Source organism: Petromyzon marinus, unplaced genomic scaffold (genome assembly GCF_048934315.1).
Source record: "Petromyzon marinus isolate PM22_M1 ecotype Great Lakes invasive population unplaced genomic scaffold, UKy_Petmar_22M1.pri1.0 PM_Scaffold_170, whole genome shotgun sequence".
NCBI lineage: Eukaryota > Metazoa > Chordata > Hyperoartia > Petromyzontiformes > Petromyzontidae > Petromyzon > Petromyzon marinus.
In genome coordinates this window covers 112,982-133,600 of record NW_027423136.1, presented here as the reverse complement: position 1 = coordinate 133,600, position 20,619 = coordinate 112,982, and the positions used below count along the sequence as shown (strand labels likewise).

The following is a 20,619-nucleotide window of genomic DNA, read 5'->3' as shown; positions in this document are numbered from 1 at the left end:
TTGTTTACATTATTATTGAACACAATGCCATTCCATTGTTATTGTCACATTGTTATTAAACACAATGCCATACCATTGTTATTGTCACGTTATTATTAAATACAATACCATACCATTGTTATTGTCACATTATTATTAAATACTACAATACCATTGTTATTGTCACATTATTTTAAATACAATACCATACCATTGTTATTGTCACATTATTATTAAATACAATGCCACACCATTGTTATTGTCACATTATTATTAAATACAATACCATACTATTGTTATTGTAACATTGTTATTAAATACAATGCCATACCATTGTTATTGTCACATTATTAAATACCATACCATCGTTATTGTCACATTATTAAATACAATGCCATACCATTGTTATTGTCACATTATTATTAAACACAATACCATACCATTGTTATTGTCACATTATTATTAAATACAATGCCATACCATTGTTATTGTCACATTATTATTAAATACAATGCCATTCCATTGTTATTGTCACATTATTAAACACAATGCCATACCATTGTTATTGTCACATTATTATTAAATACAATGCCATACCATTGTTATTGTCACATTATTATTAAATACAATGCCATACCATTGTTATTGTCACATTATTATTAAATACCATACGATCGTTATTGTCACATTATTAAATACAATGCCATACCATTGTTATTGTCACATTATTATTAAACACAATACCATACCATTGTTATTGTCACATTATTATTGAACACAATACCATAACATTGTTATTGTCACATTATTATTAAATACAATGCCATACCATTGTTATCGTCACATCATTAAATACAACATGACTCTAACAATGTGACATTATTGTTATTGTCACATGACTATAACAATGTGATATTGTTATTGTCACATTGTTATGATCACGTGACTATAACAATGTGACATTATTATTAAACACAATACAATACCATTGTTATTGTCACATGACTATAACAATGTGACATTATTATTATTGTCACATGACTATAACAATGTGACATTATTGTTATTATCGTCACATAACTCTAACAATGTGACATTATTATCATTATGATCACGTGACTATAACAATGTGACATTATTAAACACAATACAATACCATTGTTATTGTCACATGACTCTAACAATGTCACGTTGTTATGATCACATGACTATAACAATGTGACATTTTTGTTATTGTCACATGACTTTGTTATATTATTGTCACATGACTCTAACAATGTGACATTATTATCATTATGATCACGTGACTATAACAATGTGACATTATTAAACACAATACAATACCATTGTTATTGTCACATGACTCTAACAATGTCACGTTGTTATGATCACATGACTATAACAATGTGACATTTTTGTTATTGTCACATGACTAAAACAATGTGACATTATTATTATTGTCACATAACTCTAACAATGTGACATTATTATCATTATGATCACGTGACTATAACAATGTGACATTATTATTAAACACAATACAATACCATTGGTATTGTCACGTGACTATAACAATGTGACATTGTTATGATCACATGACTATAACAATGTGACATCATTGTTATTGTCACGTGACTATAACAATGTGACATTGTTATTGTCACATTGTTATTGTCACATGACTATAACAATGTGACATCATTGTTATTGTCACGTGACTATAACAATGTGACATTATTGTTATTGTCACATTACTATAACAATGTCACATTATTGTTATTGTCACATGACTATAACAATGTGACGTTATTGTTATTATTAAATACAACGTGACTCTAACAATGTGACGTTATCGCCGCTTGTGTCGCTGCTCAGGGGAGTTCATCGCGGGCCGTGTGATTCGAGCCGCGGGCCGCGCCTGGCACCCGGCCTGCTTCTCGTGCTGCCGCTGCCACTCCACGCTGGCAGAAGCAGGCTTCGTGCGCTCTGACGGCAGGTGGGAACACGCTTCACTCACGCTTCTCACACGCTTCTCTCACGCTTCTCCACGCTTCTCACACTCTTCTCTCACGCTTCTCACACTCTTCTCTCACGCTTCACTCACGCTTCTCTCACGCTTCACTCACGCTTCTCTCACGCTTCACACACGCTTCACTCACGCTTCACTCACGCTTCTCTCACGCTTCTTCACGCTTCTCACACTCTTCTCTCACGCTTCTCACACGCTTCTCTCACGCTTCACACACGCTTCACTCACGCTTCTCGTGCTGCTGCTGCCGCTCCACGCTGGCAGAAGCAGGCTTCGTGCGCTCTGACGGCAGGTGGGAGCACGCTTCACTCACGCTTCCCTCACGCTTCTCACACGCTTCTCACACGCTTCTCACACGCTTCTCGTGCTGCCGCTGCCGCTCCACGCTGGCAGAAGCCGGCTTTGTGCGCTCTGACGGCAGGTGGGAGCACGCTTCACTCACGCTTCTCACACGCTTCACTCACGTTTCTCGTGCTGCCGCTGCCGCTCCACGCTGGCAGAAGCAGGCTTCGTGCGCTCTGACGGCAGGTGGGAGCACGCTTCACTCACGCTTCCCTCACGCTTCTCACACGCTTCTCACACGCTTCTCACACGCTTCTCGTGCTGCCGCTGCCGCTCCACGCTGGCAGAAGCCGGCTTTGTGCGCTCTGACGGCAGGTGGGAGCACGCTTCACTCACGCTTCTCACACGCTTCACTCACGTTTCTCGTGCTGCCGCTGCCGCTCCACGCTGGCAGAAGCAGGCTTCGTGCGCTCTGACGGCAGGTGGGAACACGCTTCTCTCACGCTTCTCACACGCTTCACTCACGCTTCTCACACGCTTCTCACACGCTTCTCTCACGCTTCTCTCAGGCTTCTCTCATGCTTCTCTCACGCTTCTCTCACGCTTCTCTCACGCTTCTCTTACGCTTCTCTCACTCTCCACGCTAGCAGAAGCAGGCTTCGTGCGCTCTGACGGCAGGTGGGAACACGCTTCTCTCACGCTTCTCGCACGCTTCTCACACGCTTCTCTCACGCTTCTCACACGCTCCACACACGCTTCACACACGCTTCTCACACGCTTCTCACACGCTTCTCTCACGCTTCTCACACGCTTCTCACATGCTCCACACACGCTTCTCACACGCTTCACTCACGCTTCTCACACGCTTCTCACACGCTCCACACACGCTTCTCTCACGCTTCTCACACGCTTCTCACACGCTTCTCTCACGCTTCTCACACGCTTCTCTCACGCTTCACTCACGCTTCTCTCACGCTTCTCACACGCTTCACTCACGCTTCACTCACGCTTCTCACACGCTTCTCACACGCTCCACACACGCTTCTCTCACGCTTCTCACACGCTTCTCACACGCTTCTCTCACGCTTCTCTCACGCTTCACACACGCTTCACTCACGCTTCACTCACGCTTCTCTCACGCTTCTTCACGCTTCTCACACTCTTCTCTCACGCTTCACACACGCTTCTCTCACGCTTCACTCACGCTTCCCTCACGCTTCTCACACGCTTCTCACACGCTTCTCACATGCTTCTCGTGCTGCCGCTGCCGCTCCACGCTGGCAGAAGCCGGCTTTGTGCGCTCTGACGGCAGGTGGGAGCACGCTTCACTCACGCTTCTCACACGCTTCACTCACGTTTCTCGTGCTGCCGCTGCCGCTCCACGCTGGCAGAAGCAGGCTTCGTGCGCTCTGACGGCAGGTGGGAACACGCTTCTCTCACGCTTCTCACACGCTTCACTCACGCTTCTCACACGCTTCTCACACGCTTCTCTCACGCTTCTCTCAGGCTTCTCTCATGCTTCTCTCACGCTTCTCTCACGCTTCTCTCACGCTTCTCTTACGCTTCTCTCACTCTCCACGCTAGCAGAAGCAGGCTTCGTGCGCTCTGACGGCAGGTGGGAGCACGCTTCACTCAGGCTTCTCTCACGCTTCACTCACGCTTCTCTCACGCTTCTCTCACGCTTCTCTCATGCTTCTCTCACGCTTCTCGTGCTGCCGCTGCCGCTCCACGCTGGCAGAAGCAGGCTTCGTGCGCTCTGACGGCAGGTGGGAACACGCTTCTCTCACGCTTCTCACACGCTTCTCACACGCTTCTCTCACGCTTCTCACACGCTCCACACACGATTCACACACGCTTCTCACACGCTTCTCACACGCTTCTCTCACGCTTCTCACACGCTTCTCACATGCTCCACACACGCTTCTCACACGCTTCACTCACGCTTCTCACACGCTTCTCACACGCTCCACACAAGCTTCTCTCACGCTTCTCACACGCTTCTCACACGCTTCTCTCACGCTTCTCACACGCTTCTCTCACGCTTCACTCACGCTTCTCTCACGCTTCTCACACGCTTCACTCACGCTTCACTCACGCTTCTCACACGCTTCTCACACGCTCCACACACGCTTCTCTCACGCTTCTCACACGCTTCTCACACGCTTCTCTCACGCTTCTCTCACGCTTCTCACACGCTTCTCTCACGCTTCACTCACGCTTCTCACACGCTTCACTCACGCTTCACTCACGCTTCTCACACGCTTCTCTCACGCTTCTCACACGCTTCTCTCACGCTTCACTCACGCTTCTCACATGCTTCTCACACGCTTCACTCACGCTTCACTCACGCTTCTCACACGCTTCTCACACGCTTCTCACACGCTTCTCACACGCTTCTCACACGCTTCTCACACGCTTCTCACACGCTTCTCACACGCTTCTCACACGCTTCTCTCACGCTTCTCACACGCTTCTCACACGCTTCTCACACGCTTCTCTCACGCTTCACTCACGCTCCACACACGCTTCTCACACGCTCCACACACGCTTCTCACACGCTTCTCACACGCTTCTCACACGCTTCTCACACGCTCCACACACGCTTCTCACACGCTTCTCACACGCTCCACACACGCTTCTCACACGCTTCTCACACGCTTCTCACACGCTTCTCTCACGCTTCTCTCACGCTTCTCACACGCTTCTCTCACGCTTCACTCACGCTTCTCTCACGCTTCTCACACGCTTCTCTCACGCTTCTCTCACGCTTCTCACACGCTTCTCACACACTTCTCTCACGCTTCTCTCACGCTTCTCTCACGCTTCACACACGCTTCTCTCACGCTTCACACACGCTTCTCTCACGCTTCACACACACTTCACACACGCTTCTCTCACGCTTCTCACACGCTTCTCACACGCTTCTAACACGCTTCATACACGCTTCTCTCACGCTTCTCACACGCTTCTCTCACGCTTCTCACACGCTTCTCTCACGCTTCTCACACGCTTCTCTCACGCTTCTCACACGCTTCTCACACGCTTCTCTCACGCTTCACTCACGCTTCCCGCTCGCTTCACTCACGCTTCTCTCACGCTTCTCACACGCTTCACTCACGCTTCTTTCACGCTTCTCTCACGCTTCCCTCTCGCTTCCCGCTCGCTTCCCGCACGCTTCCCGCTCGATTCCCGCTCGCCTCCCGCTCGCTTCCCTCTCGCTTCCCGCTCCTCCTGTTTTTCTCATCCCGGTTGCTTGTGCTCTAAGGTCTTGCCGGGTTCTGTTTTGCCGCCAGGAACCTTTGCCACGCGTGCGGCGAGGAGCACCGCTGGCAGCGCTCCCAGCGGTTCCGCTGCCACCGCTGCCACGGCTCCATCGACGAGGAGCCGCTCGTGGTGGGCGGCGATCCTCACCACGCCCACCACTTCAACTGCTCCCAGTGCGGGTGAGAACACACACACACACATACACACACACCTACACACATACACACACACACATACACACACATACATACACACACACACACCTACACACACACACATACACACACACACCTACACACACACCTACACACATACACATACACACACAGATACACACATACACATACACACACATACACACACACACATACACACACACACCTACACACACATACATACACATACACACACACACACCTACACACACACACCTACACACACACACACCTACACACACACACACACACACCTACACACACACCTACACACACACACACACCTACACACACATACATACACATACACACACACACCTACACACGTACACACCTACACACACACACACCTACACACACACACCTACACACACACCTACACACACACACACACCTACACACACACACATACACACACCTACACACACACACACCTACACACACATACACACGTACACACAAACATACACACGCACACACACACACCTACACACACACACACACCTACACACACACATACACACACACACGTACACACATACACACATACACACACGTACACACACCTACACACACACGTACACACACATACACACACACCTACACACCTACACACACACACCTACACACACATACACCTACACACACAGACACACACACCTACACACACACACACCTACACACACACACACGTACACACACACACACCTACACACACACATATATACACACAAACACACGCACCTACACACACCTACACACACATACACCTACACACATACACACACACCTACACACACCTACCTACACACACATACATACACACACATACACACACACATACACACACACGTACACACACACACATATACACACACCTACACACACACACCTACACACACACCTACACACACACACCTACACACACACACATACACACACACACACGTACACGTACACACACACACCTACACACATACACACACACACCTACACACGTACACACACACATACACACATACACACACACACGTACACACATACACACACCTACACACACACCTACACACACACATACACACACACACGTACACACACACATACACACACATACACACACATACACACATACACACACACGTACACACACACACACATAAACACACACACCTACACACACACACCTACACACACACCTACACGTACACACACACACATACACACACACGTACACACACACACACATACACACACGTACACACACACACATACACACACATACACACACATACACACACATACACACACACACCTACACACACACACCTACACACACACACATACACACACACACACCTACACACGTACACACACATCTACACACACACACCTACACAAACACACCTACACACACATACACACGTACACACACACGTACACACGCACACACACACCTACACACACACACACCTACACACACATACACACCCACACGTACACACATACACACATACACACACGTACACACACACCTACACACACCTACACACACACACGTACACACACACATACACACACACCTACACACACACACATACACACATACACACACACACCTACACACACACACGTACACACATACACACATATACACACACACATACACACATACACACACACACCTACACAGACACACGTACACACATATACAAAACAAACAAACAAAGATCCCCGTATAGCCTGTAACAGACTGTAGGGGCAAGTGCTGTTAGCGAGCACCTATGAAGGCCGGAACGGTACACGAGGGGGTGGGTGGCCAGCACCATGCCCGACCGCCTTTGTCTCCCTAGTGGCGATGTTTACACACCGCACCAGGTACTCATTTGAGGCTGAGTCGACCTAGGGGAGGCCCGGGACCGGTTCAGATAATCGTCACTGGTGTTGGCCGTGAGCGGGAATCGAACCCGGGTCGCCAGGTTCATAGTGCAGCGCGCTAACCGCTACACTATCGCTCCCACACACACACACGTACACACACACACGTACACACACACACACCTACACACACACACCTACACACACACACACCTACACACACACAACTACACACACGTACACACACACACGTACACACACACACACACCTACACACATACACACACACACCTACACACACACACCTAAACACACACACGTACACACACACACCTACACACACACACCTACACACACACACGTACACACACATACACACACCTACACACACACACACATACACACGTACATACACACATACACACACATACACACACACATACACACCTACACACACACATACACACTCACACACCTACACACATACATACACACACATACACACACACACCTACACACACACACCTACACACACACATACACACACACACCTACACATACACACATACACACACATACACACATACACACACATACACACATACACACACACATACACACATACACACACACACATACACACACACATACACACACACATACACACACACCTACACACACACATACACCTACACACACACACCTACACACATACACACACACCTACACACACACACGTACACACACACACACGTACACACACACACGTACACACACACGTACACACACACACGTACACACACGCACACACCTACACACACACACACACACCTACACACACGTACACACACACACACGTACACACACACACATACACACACACACACACCTACACACACACACACCTACACACACATACACACACACACACCTACACACACACACCTACACACACACACACCTACACACACACACACCTACACACATATACACACACCTACACACACACGTACACACACACACACGTACACACACACACACACGTACACACACACACACCTACACACACACACCTACACACACACACCTACACACACACACCTACACACACCTACACACACACACGTACACACACACATGCACACACACACTTACACACACACACACCTACACACACACACACACCTACACACACACCTACACACACACACACCTACACACACACACACACCTACACATACACACACACGTACACACACACACGTACACACACACACACATACACACACACACACCTACACACACACACGTACACACACACACACCTATACACACACACACGTACACACACACATACACACACACACACCTACACACACACACACGTACACACACACATACACACACACCTACACACACACACACCTACACACACACACGTACACACACACACGTACACACACACCTACACACACACACACACGTACACACACACACACGTACACACACACATACACACACACGTACACACACACACACAACAACAACCGCCATTCGCCACTAAGTGGCGGTGACGTCACCACGACGCTTGTGCCAGGCTATGTGCACCGTGAGGCCACGTGAAGTGTCGAACGCCCGCTGGCAGGAGGTCACTGGGCAGACCCAGGTGCCACGGGTCGACTGACTGAGATGACTGGCTGATGCACCACCTGTGCCCCCTACTGTGCCAACCTGCTGTGCTTTAGCCACCCGGCGCTCCGCTCGTTGTTGTGAGTGTCGCTCCTCCGCCCTCCGTTGTTGTTGGAGGGCGACTGCCTCCAACTGCCCAGTAGCATCCTTCACGAGCCTCCTCCACAGAGGCCGATCTTGACACCGCTGGTACCAGTCATCGGCAAGTCCACTCAGCTCCACGTCCTCCTGTACCACATCACTCCATCTCTTCTCTAGCCCGTGCCGCGCCCGCTTAGCCCCCTCAATCCGGCCAAACAAAAGCTGTTTCGGCATGCGGTGGCTGGGCATGCGGGCTACATGACCCAGCCATCGCAGCCTTGCCTGCCGGAGGAGCTCACCGATGGGACCCTGCCCAGATCTTTCAAGGATTTGTGAGCTCCTCACACAATCCAGTCTGGTTAAACCCAGGATGGATCGTAGGCCGGCCAGCCTAAATGTTTCTAACCGGCAAAGATGTTCCATTAGGGGGGTCCACGTTTCGCAAGCGTAGAGAAGGGAGGGAATGACCGTGGCCGAGAAGACCTGAAGCTTAGTGCGGAGCGACAGACCAGGTAGCTTCCACACAGCGTTACGCAACCAATGAAAAGATATTGCCGCTCGACTGATTCGGAGTGAGACCTCTGCTGTTAAACTGGAGCCAGTCATAAGCACACTGCCCAGGTATGGGAAACTCTCCACTCTCTCCACAACTGCCCCATCACCGATTGGGAGTTGTGGGGGTGGAGTGTCCGATGGTACAAAATACCCAGGCAGGTGCTTAGTTTTGGTGGGGCTGATGGTAAGGCCCCACCTCTTAGTGGCACGCTCCAGTCTCAGCAGCAGCGTCTCCAACTCCTCCTCTGACTGAGCAGCTATTACCAAATCATCAGCATACATAACGTGGTTGAGCAATAGGGAGCCATCCCTTGACCGCACCCGGGCATCGATCAGCCTCCCATTATATCTGTACCATATGGAGACTCCCCCGGTACAGCTATTGAAGGCTTCACGAACTACGTGGTCAAAATAGATGTTAAATAATGTGGGAGCCAGAGGACATCCCTGTCGCACCCCAAGGTGTACAGGGAATGGCTCTGACTCCCGGCCACGTAGTTTTACCCGGGCCCGCTCACCATCATGAAGGTCCTTAATGATCGTGAGCAGAGGGTCAGGTACTCCAAAAGCACGAAGAACGACCCAGAGCCCAGGCCTACTGATGGTATCATAGGCCTTGACCAGGTCAATAAAGCAGAGATGTAGGTCTTGTTGGAATTCCCTACACCTCTGCTGTAGCAGACGGACAGAAAATATGGCATCTGTGCAGGACCGCCCTTTCCTGAAACCGCATTGGGGCTCCGCAAGCCTCTCCTCAGCGTGCCTGGCAAGGCGATGCTGAATAATCCTTGCCAGGACCTTTCCCGGTACACTGAGGAGTGAGATGCCCCTGTAGTTGTTACAGTCTGTGCCGTCCCCCTTCTTAAAAAGGGGGACCACCAGGGCATCCTTCCAATCCTGCGGAACCCGTCCAGTGGTCCAGACTGTTGTTATGATGTCATATAGGGCAGTCTGTGCACAAACGCCACCCTCCCTCAGCATTTCGCTTGGGAGATCATCTCTGCCCGCTGCCTTTCCTGGTCTCAGACTCCGGATCGCCTTCAATACTTCCTCAGCAGATGGCACCTCAGCCAGCCACTCACAGGGGGTGACTTCTTCCAATATTTGAGGCACCGCAGCCTCAGCAGGGTCATCCTCACTTTGTGCCACGATGTATTCCTGGCTGAGGGATTTTCCCTCCCACAGGACCTCAGAAATGCTCAGCAAATCTGCAAGAGATTGGATCACCGTTTTTTCCCCTAATGATGGTAATAGGTGTGGCGCTGCAGGTTACTTTTTTGATGGAGTTAAATAGAGATTTGTGATCACGGGCCACTGAGGCAGACTCCATCTCCTCAGCAACCCGCGACCACCACCCATCCTTGCAGCGCCTCACGGCTCTCCGAACCTCCGAGCGAAGGCTGCGGTAAGCCTCCTCATTCTCTGACGTGGGATTCTGTAGCCGATGACAGTGGGCCTGTCGCTTTTTCTCAACCATCCTGAACACCTCCTCTGTCAGCCAGGGTCTCTGGGGAGGTCTGGACCGCGTACCTAAAGCAGCCATTGCAGCTGCATGAGTCACAGTCCTAAACCTCACCAATTTACCCTCGACATCAGGAGGAGTCGGGGACGATGCCAATCCCAGCCGCAAGCGATGATGAAATTCTCGCTTGCAACTTTCATCAGATAACTGAGACCAGGCCACTTTATGTTGGAATGGGGTCCTGGGTGTACACCCACCACCAGAGTGGAAGAATGGCAGGCGCATCTTACAGATGACTAGTCGATGGTCAGAGGGCAGATCAGCTCCACGGTAGGTCCTGGTGTCAAGGACATGGGCTCGCATTCGCTGGTCCGACACTATGTAGTCCAGCAGATGTTCTTGCTTGGACCCGGCATGCATCCATGATGTTGTGTGGATGCGCCGATGCGGGAACAGCGTGTTGGTAATTACAAGCCCATGGGCTGCACAAAAATCTAGCAGCCTCCTACCGTTGTTATTGAGCTGATCTGGCCCATGCCCTCCAATCACTCCAGACCAGGTGCCAGTATCATGACCAACTCGGGCATTGAAGTCACCCAACATGATGACTCTATCCCGAGGGGCCACTTTAGCCAGCACCTGTGACAGGAGGTCATAGAAGGCATCTGACTCATCGGCTTTGCCTGCATCCCTCCACGGATGTTCATCTTCGGTGGGGGCATAAGTAACCACGACCACCATTCCTCGCCTCCGGTTGATGGGAAGGCGAGCCCAAAGTAGCCTGGGGCTTACAGCTTCCCACACCTCACCGCCACACTCCCACGCCCCCTTCATTCTTTTGTTCAAAAGAAGACCCACACCCTGTTGTTTGGCAGTCTGCTGCCCCGAGTAGAGGACTGTCCACCCCTCATGGTGGCAGGAGCCAGAGCCGGTCCACCGGACCTCCTGAATGCCGCATAGATCCAGGCGGTACCGGTCCAGCTCCCGACAGAGGAGTGGCAGCCTCTCCTCTGCAGTGAGCGTTCGAACATTCCACGTGGCCACCCGTAGTGGCTTTTCGTTGTTTCTGGAGTAGCCCCGAGGGTAGGTATTCAATCTCCTGGCTCCGCCAATTGGGGTTTGGCCAGGAGACGTCATAGATGCCTGGCCCCCCGGGGCCTCCGGCACAAGCTTATTAGTTACATATTTCAGTTTAATTCGTGGTTTCGTGGTAATTAATTGAAGGTGGAGGGGTTACCAGCCCCTCGCACCCGTCCAGAGCCCCCGTTTAGCCCCTGTGGTGGACATATATGTCATGAGGGGAGGAGCCAATCAAAATTGGATCTCCCCCCACAGCCCTGTCCACGACAGAGTTGCCCGTCCGGCACCGCGAGGAGGTAGGGGGTTGTTTTGCCGGATCACACACACACACGTACACACACACACACACCTACACACACACACACCTACACACACACACACACACCTACACACACGTACAGACACACACGTACACACACACACATACACACACACACACCTACACACACGTACACACACACACGTACACACACACACGTACACACCTACACACACACACCTACACACACACGTACACACACACACACGTACACACACACACACATACACACACACCTACACACACGTACACACACACACATACACACACACACGTACACACACGTACACACACACGTACACACACGTACACACACACGTACACACACACACACGTACACACACACACACGTACACACACACACACGTACACACACACGTACACACACACACACACCTACACACACACACACACACGTACACACACACACCTACACACACACACGTACACACACACACACACCTACACACACACATACACACCTACACACACACACCTACACACACACACACACGTACACACACACACCTACACACACACACACACCTACACACACGTACACACACCTACACACACACACGTACACACACAAACACGTACACACAAACACGTACACACACACACGTACACACACACACACACACTTACACACACACACGTACACACACACACACGTACACACACGCACTTGCCCCTACGGTCTGTTAAGGCTATACGGGGGATCTTTTTATCTTTGTCTTCCTATGTACGTGTGTGTGTACGTGTGTGTGTATGTACGTGTGGTGGTGGTGGTGAGTGGTGGTGAGTGGTGGTGATGGTGAGTGGTGAGTGGTGGTGGTGGTGAGTGGTGGTGAGTGGTGGTGGTGAGCGGTGTTGAGCGATGGTGAGTGGTGAGCGTTGGTGGTGAGCGTTGGTGGTGAGCGTTGTTGGTGAGCGTTGGTGGTGAGCGTTGGTGGTGAGCGTTGGTGGTGAGCGTTGTTGGTGAGCGTTGTTGGTGAGCGTTGGTGGTGAGCGTTGTTGGTGTGCGTTGTTGGTGAGCGTTGGTGGTGAGCGTTGTTGGTGTGCGTTGTTGGTGTGCGTTGTTGGTGAGCGTTGTTGGTGAGCGTTGTTGGTGAGCGTTGGTGGTGAGCGTTGGTGGTGAGCGTTGTTGGTGAGCGTTGTTGGTGAGCGTGGCTCTTCTCCTGCCGGCAGCAAGGAGCTGAGTGCCGGTGCTGCCCGTGAGACCCCCGCCGCTGGGCTGCTGTGCCTGCCGTGCCACGACAAGAGCGCCGTGCCCATCTGTGCCGCCTGCCGCAGGCCGGTGGAAGAGCGAATCGTCAACGCACTGGGCAAGCAGTGGCACGTGGAGGTGGGTGGTGGTGGTGGTGGGTGGTGGTGGTGGTGGTGGTGACGGTAGTGGTGGTGGTTGTGGTGATCATGGTAGCGGTGGTGGTGACGGTGGTGGTGGTGGCGGTGGTGACGGTGATGGTAGCGGTGGTGGTGACGGTGGTGGTAGTGGCGGTGGTGGCGGTGACGGTGGTGGTGGCGGTGGTGACGATGGCGGTGGTGGTGGTGGCGGTGGTGGTGGTGGTGGTGGAAGTGGCGGTGACGGTGGTGACGGTGGTGGTGACGGTGGTGGTGGTGACGGTGGTGGTGACGGTGGTGGTGGTGACGGTGGTGGTGACGCTAGCGGTGGCGGTGGTGTTGGTGACGCTAGCGGTGGTGACGGTGGTGGTGGTGACGGTGGTGGTGGTGACACTAGCGGTGGTGGTGGTGGTGACGCTTGCGGTGGTGGCGGTGACGGTAGCGGTGGTGGTGGTGGTGGTGGAACTGAGCCTACAGTGACTCCCCCCCACCCCCCCTCTGTTTGCACCACGGCCATAGCGAAACGTCCACGGTTCAAGTCAAAAAACAACAAAACACCAAAACAACAATTTAATATCCGTGGCCGCGAAAGCTCACGAGCTGGCGATGCGTTCGGAGCGACGCGGGGGGTGCCTCCTCCCTCCCCTAGGTCGACTCGGCCTCAACTGAGTGCCTGGTAAGCGGCCGGGCGTAATCGCCGGCCAACCCACGCCACGCCCCCATCGACCGCCAGGGTTGCCGGCCTTCGCCGCCGCCGCCGCCGCCGCCGCCGCTCGCTCACGGCACTTGCCCCGACGGTGTGGCGGAGGCTACGCGGGTGACCTTTGCATTTGCCTTTGTCCGCGGCGTTGTGTGTGCGCGGGGCAGCACTTCGTGTGCGCCAGGTGTGAGAAGCCGTTCTTTGGCACGCGTCACTACGAGCGGAGGGGGCTGGCGTACTGCGAGACTCACTACAACCAGGTGAGACGCTCGCCAGGTGAGACTCGCTACAACCAGGTGAGACTCACTACAGTCAGGTGAGACTCACTACAACCAGGTGAGTCGATCGCCAGGTGAGACTCACTACAACCAGGTGAGTCGATCGCCAGGTGAGACTCACTACAGTCAGGTGAGTCGATCGCCAGGTGAGACTCACTACAGTCAGGTGAGACTCACTACAACCAGGTGAGTCGATCGCGAGGTGAGACTCACTACAACCAGGTGAGACGATCGCCAGGTGAGACTCACTACAACCAGGTGAGATGATCGCCAGGTGAGACTCACTACAACCAGGTGAGATGATCGCCAGGTGAGTCTCACTATAACCAGGTGAGTCTCACTACAGCCAGCTGAGACTCACCACAACCAGGTGAGTCTCACCACAGCCAGGTGAGACTCACTACAGCCAGGTGAGACGCTCGCCAGGTGAGACTCACTGCAGCCAGGTGAGACACTACAGCCAGGTGAGTCTCACTACAGCCAGGTGAGTCTCACTACAGCCAGGTGAGACTCACTACAACCAGGTGAGTCGATCGCCAGGTGAGACTCACTACAACCAGGTGAGATGATCGCCAGGTGAGACTCGCTACAACCAGGTGAGATGATCGCCAGGTGAGACTCACTACAACCAGGTGAGGTGATCGCCAGGTGAGTCTCACTATAACCAGGTGAGTCTCACTACAGCCAGCTGAGACTCACCACAACCAGGTGAGTCTCACCACAGCCAGGTGAGACTCACTACAGCCAGGTGAGACTCACTACAGCCAGGTGAGACTCACTACAGCCAGGTGAGTCTCACTACAGCCAGGTGAGACTCACTACAGCCAGGTGAGTCTCACTACAGCCAGGTGAGACGATCGCCAGGTGAGACTCACTACAACCAGGTGAGACTCACTACAGCCAGGTGAGTCTCACTACAGCCAGGTGAGTCTCACTACAGCCAGGTGAGTCTCACTACAGCCAGGTGAGACTCACTACAGCCAGGTGAGACGATCGCCAGGTGAGACTCACTACAGCCAGGTGAGACTCACTACAGCCAGGTGAGTCTCACTACAGCCAGGTGAGACTCACTACAGCCAGGTGAGACGATCGCCAGGTGAGACTCACTACAGCCAGGTGAGACTCACTACAGCCAGGTGAGTCTCACTACAGCCAGGTGAGATGATCGCCAGGTGAGACTCACTACAGCCAGGTGAGTCTCACTACAGCCAGGTGAGACGATCGCCAGGTGAGACTCACTACAGCCAGGTGAGTCTCACTACAGCCAGGTGAGATGATCGCCAGGTGAGACTCACTACAGCCAGGTGAGTCTCACTACAGCCAGGTGAGACGATCGCCAGGTGAGACTCACTACAGCCAGGTGAGTCTCACTACAGCCAGGTGAGACGATCGCCAGGTGAGTCTCACTACAGCCAGGTGAGTCTCACTACAGCCAGATGAGTCTCACTACAGCCAGGTGAGTCTCACTACAGCCAGGTGAGACTCACCTGGCTGTAGTGAGACTCACTACAGCCATGCAGTGTAGTAGTATATAATGTAGTGTAGTAGTATATAGTAGTGTAGTAGTATTTAGTGGTGTAGTAGTATATAGTGGTGTAGTAGTATATCATGTAGTATAGTAGTATATAATGTGGTATAGTAGTATATTGTGTCGTGTAGTAGTATATAGTAGTGTATAGTGTAGTGTAGTAGTATATAATGTAGTGTAGTAGTATATAGTGTAGTGTAGTAGTGTATAGTAGTGTAGTAGTGTATAGTGTAGTGTAGTAGTAGTGTAGTAGTGTATAGTGTAGTGTAGTAGTGTATAATGTAGTGTAGTAGTATATAATGTAGTGTAGTAGTATATAATGTACTGTAGTAGTATATAGTAGTGTAGTAGTATATAGTAGTGTAGTAGTATATAATGTAGTGTAGTAGTATATAGTAGTGTAGTAGTATATAGTAGTGTAGTAGTATATAGTGGTGAAGTAGTATATCATGTAGTATAGTAGTATATAGTAGTGTAGTAGTATATAGTAGTGTAGTAGTATATAATGTAGTGTGGTATATAGTAGTGTAGTAGTATATAATGTAGTGTAGTAGTATATAGTAGTGTAGTAGTATTTAGTAGTATAAAGTATTGTAGTAGTATATAATGTAGTGTAGTATATAATGTAGTGTAGTAGTATATAATGTAGTGTAGTAGTATATAATGTAGTGTAGTAGTATATAATGTGGAGTGGTATATAGTAGCGTAGTAGTTTATAATGTAGTGTAGTAGTATATAGTAGCGTAGTAGTGTAGTAGTATATAGTAGTGTAGTAGTATATCATGTAGTGTAGTAGTGTATAATGTCGCGTAGTATGGGCCTCCCCTAGTTCGACTCTGCCTGAAATGAGTCACCTGGTGCGGTTTGTCATAAACAGCGCCAACTGGGGAGACAAAGGCGGCCGGGCGTGGTGCTGGCCACCCACCCCCTCGTGTGCCACAGTGCCGGTAGCCTTCACAGGTGCTGCTCGCTAACAGCACTTGCCCCTACAGCCTGTTAGACGCTACACGGGGGACCTTTGTCTGTGTTTATAGGTGCTGCTCACTAACACCACTTGCCCTTATAGCCCTGTTAGAGGCTACACGGGGGGCCTTTGTCTGTGTGTCTATAGGTGCTGCTCGCTACTCACAGCACTTGCCTCTATAGCCCTGTTAGAGGCTACACGGGGGGCCTTTGTCTGTGTGTCTATAGGTGCTGCTCGCTACTCACAGCACCTGCCCCTACAGTCTGTTAGAGGCTACACGGGGGACCTTTGTCTGTGTGTCTATAGGTGCTGCTCGCTACTAACAGCACTTGCCCCAGCCTGGTAGAGGCTACACAGGGGACCTTTGTTTTTGTGGGTGGGGGGTGAGGGCTACTCACGTGAGAGGTTGTGTCTGCCCACAGATGTTTGGAGATGTCTGCTACCACTGCAACCACGTCATCGGAGGGGATGGTGAGCCAGCGTCAGAGCACCATCATCATCGTCATCATCGTCATCATCGTCGTCGTCATCATCGTCATCATCATCGTTGTCATCATCGTCGTCATCATCGTCGCCACTGTGACTACCATCAACAGGATCATCCCCGCACGTCTCACTGCGTGTCTCAATGTCATCGTGGGTTTTACCGAATGTCTCTGCATGTCTCAATGTCTCCGTGTGTCTCCACGTGTCTCTGGTGTCTCAATGTTCCCGTGTGTCTCTGTATGTCTCCGCGTGTCTCTGAATGTCTCAATGTCTCCGTGTGTCTCCACGTGTCGCAATGTCCCCGTGTTTCTCCATGTATCTCCGCGTGTCTCTGGGTGTCTCAATGTCCCCGCGTGTCTCTGCGTTTCTCTGTGTCCCCATGTGTCTACCGCATGTCTCTGAATGTCTCAATGTCCCCGCGTGTCTCCACGTGTCTCAATGTCTCCACGTGTCTCAATGTCTCCGCATGTCTCAATGTCCCCGGGTCTACTGCGTGTCTACCACGTGTCTCAATGTCCCCGTGTGTCCCCGTGTATCTCCGCGTGTCTCTGAGTGTCCCAATATCTCCGTGTGTCTCGACGTGTCACAATGTCCCCGTGTTTCTCCGCGTGTCTCAGCGTGTCTCAATGTTCCCGTGTGTCCCCGTGTGTCTCCGCGTGTCTCCGTGTCCCCATGTGTCCGAGTGTCCCCGCGAGTCTAACACGTGTCTCAATATCCCCACGTGTCTCCGCGTGTCTCAGTCGTGTCTGCGCTTAACAAGGCCTGGTGCATCTCCTGCTTCTGCTGCTCCACGTGTAGCACCCGGCTCACACTCAAGTAAGAGCCTCACGTCATCAGCAGCATCGCCATCAACATCGTCGCCATCAACATCGTCACCATCATAGCAAACGTCATCAGCTTGTTCGCTCCGTCTTCTGGGTGGGCGTTGAATTAACAGCTCCTGACTGTGCCCAGCGATTCCTAGCACCCTCTGCCCATTCACCATGCCAGCCGATGCCACACACAGAGGTCCACAGGCCGACACAGAGACCCACAGGCCGATACAGAGGCCCACGGACTCACAGAGGCCCACAGGCTCACAGAGAGACCCACGGGCTCACACAGAGGCCCACAGGCTCACACAGAGGTCCACGGGCTCACACAGAGGCCTACGGGCTCACACAGAGGCCTACAGACTCACACAGTGGCCTACGGGCTCACACAGAGGCCCACAGGCTCACAGAGAGACCCACGGGCTCACACAGAGGTCCACGGGCTCACACAGAGGCCCACGGGCTCACACAGAGGCCCACGGGCTCACACAGAGGTCCACGGGCTCACACAGAGGCCCACGGGTTCATACAGAGGCCCACGGGCTCATACAGAGGTCCACGGGCTCACAAAAAGCCCCACGGGCTCACACAGAGGCCCACGGGCTCATGCAGAGGCCCATCGGCTCATACAGAGGTCTATGGGCTAACAAAAATCCCCACGGGCTTACACAGAGGCCGACGGGCTCACACAGAGGCCCACGGGTTCACACAGAGGCCCACCGGCTCACACAGGTTAACTGATGCGGTGTGTAAACATCGCCGCTGGGGAGACAAAGGTGGCCGGGCGTGGTGTTGGCCACCCACCCCCTCGTGTGCCACAGTGCCGGTAGCCTTCATAGGTGCTGCAACAGTCTGTTAAGGCTTTACGGGGGGGGGTTGGGGGGGGGTCTTTGTCTCGTGTGGGTAGCAGTAGCACAGTGGTTGGTGGTTTGAGTCCCGCTCACGGCCACTGGTGGCAAATAAACCCATGGCAAACCCTCGCCACGGCACTTGCCCGGTGCGGCCTGTTCAGAAGCCTTACATGGGGGGGGGCGGGGGGGGGGGCGATCTTTGTCTCTGTGCAGGAACCGCTTTGTGGAGTTCGACATGAAGCCCGTGTGCAAGCGCTGCTACGAGAAGTTCCCCCTCGAGATGAAGAAACGCCTCAAGCGCCTCTCACGCATGGCCGTGAGCAAGTGACGCGACGTTGGGAAGAGGGGGGGGGGTGACAAGATGGCTGACGAGGGGGGTGACAAGATGGTTGACGAGGGGGGTGACAAGATGGCTGACGAGGGGGGCGACAAGATGGCTGACGAGGGGGGTGACAAGATGGCTGACAAGGGGGCGACAAGATGGCTGACGAGGGGGGGTGACAAGATGGCTGATGAGGGGGGCGACAAGATGACTGACGAGGGGGGCGACAAGATGGCTGACGAGGGGGGCGACAAGATGGCTGACGAGGGGGGCGACAAGATGGCTGACGAGGGGGGCGACAAGATGGCTGACGAGGGGGGACGACAAGATGGCTGACGAGGGGGGGTGACAAGATGGCTGATGAGGGGGGCGACAAGATGGCTGACGAGGGGGGCGACAAGATGGCTGACGAGGGGGGCGACAAGATGGCTGACGAGGGGGGCGACAAGATGGCTGACGAGGGGGGCGACAAGATGGCTGACGAGGGGGGCGACAAGATGGCTG

The 20,619-nt window shown here is 52.1% G+C and overlaps 1 protein-coding gene across 1 annotated transcript in view; it reads left to right on the top strand.

Annotated features, from left to right (window-relative positions):
• Window positions 1–20,141, top strand: part of LOC116958058 (LIM and senescent cell antigen-like-containing domain protein 1) — a 40,647-nt gene extending 20,506 nt beyond the window's left edge. The window contains exons 5-11 of the mRNA XM_032980550.2: window positions 1,855–1,975; window positions 5,584–5,733; window positions 14,022–14,178; window positions 15,042–15,134; window positions 18,067–18,115; window positions 18,871–18,946; window positions 20,007–20,141. Coding sequence (XP_032836441.1) covers window positions 1,855–1,975; window positions 5,584–5,733; window positions 14,022–14,178; window positions 15,042–15,134; window positions 18,067–18,115; window positions 18,871–18,946; window positions 20,007–20,121 — 761 coding nt within the window. The 3' untranslated portion in view covers window positions 20,122–20,141. The remainder of the gene's footprint in view (window positions 1–1,854; window positions 1,976–5,583; window positions 5,734–14,021; window positions 14,179–15,041; window positions 15,135–18,066; window positions 18,116–18,870; window positions 18,947–20,006) is intronic.
• The last annotated feature ends 478 nt before the right edge of the window (window positions 20,142–20,619 follow it).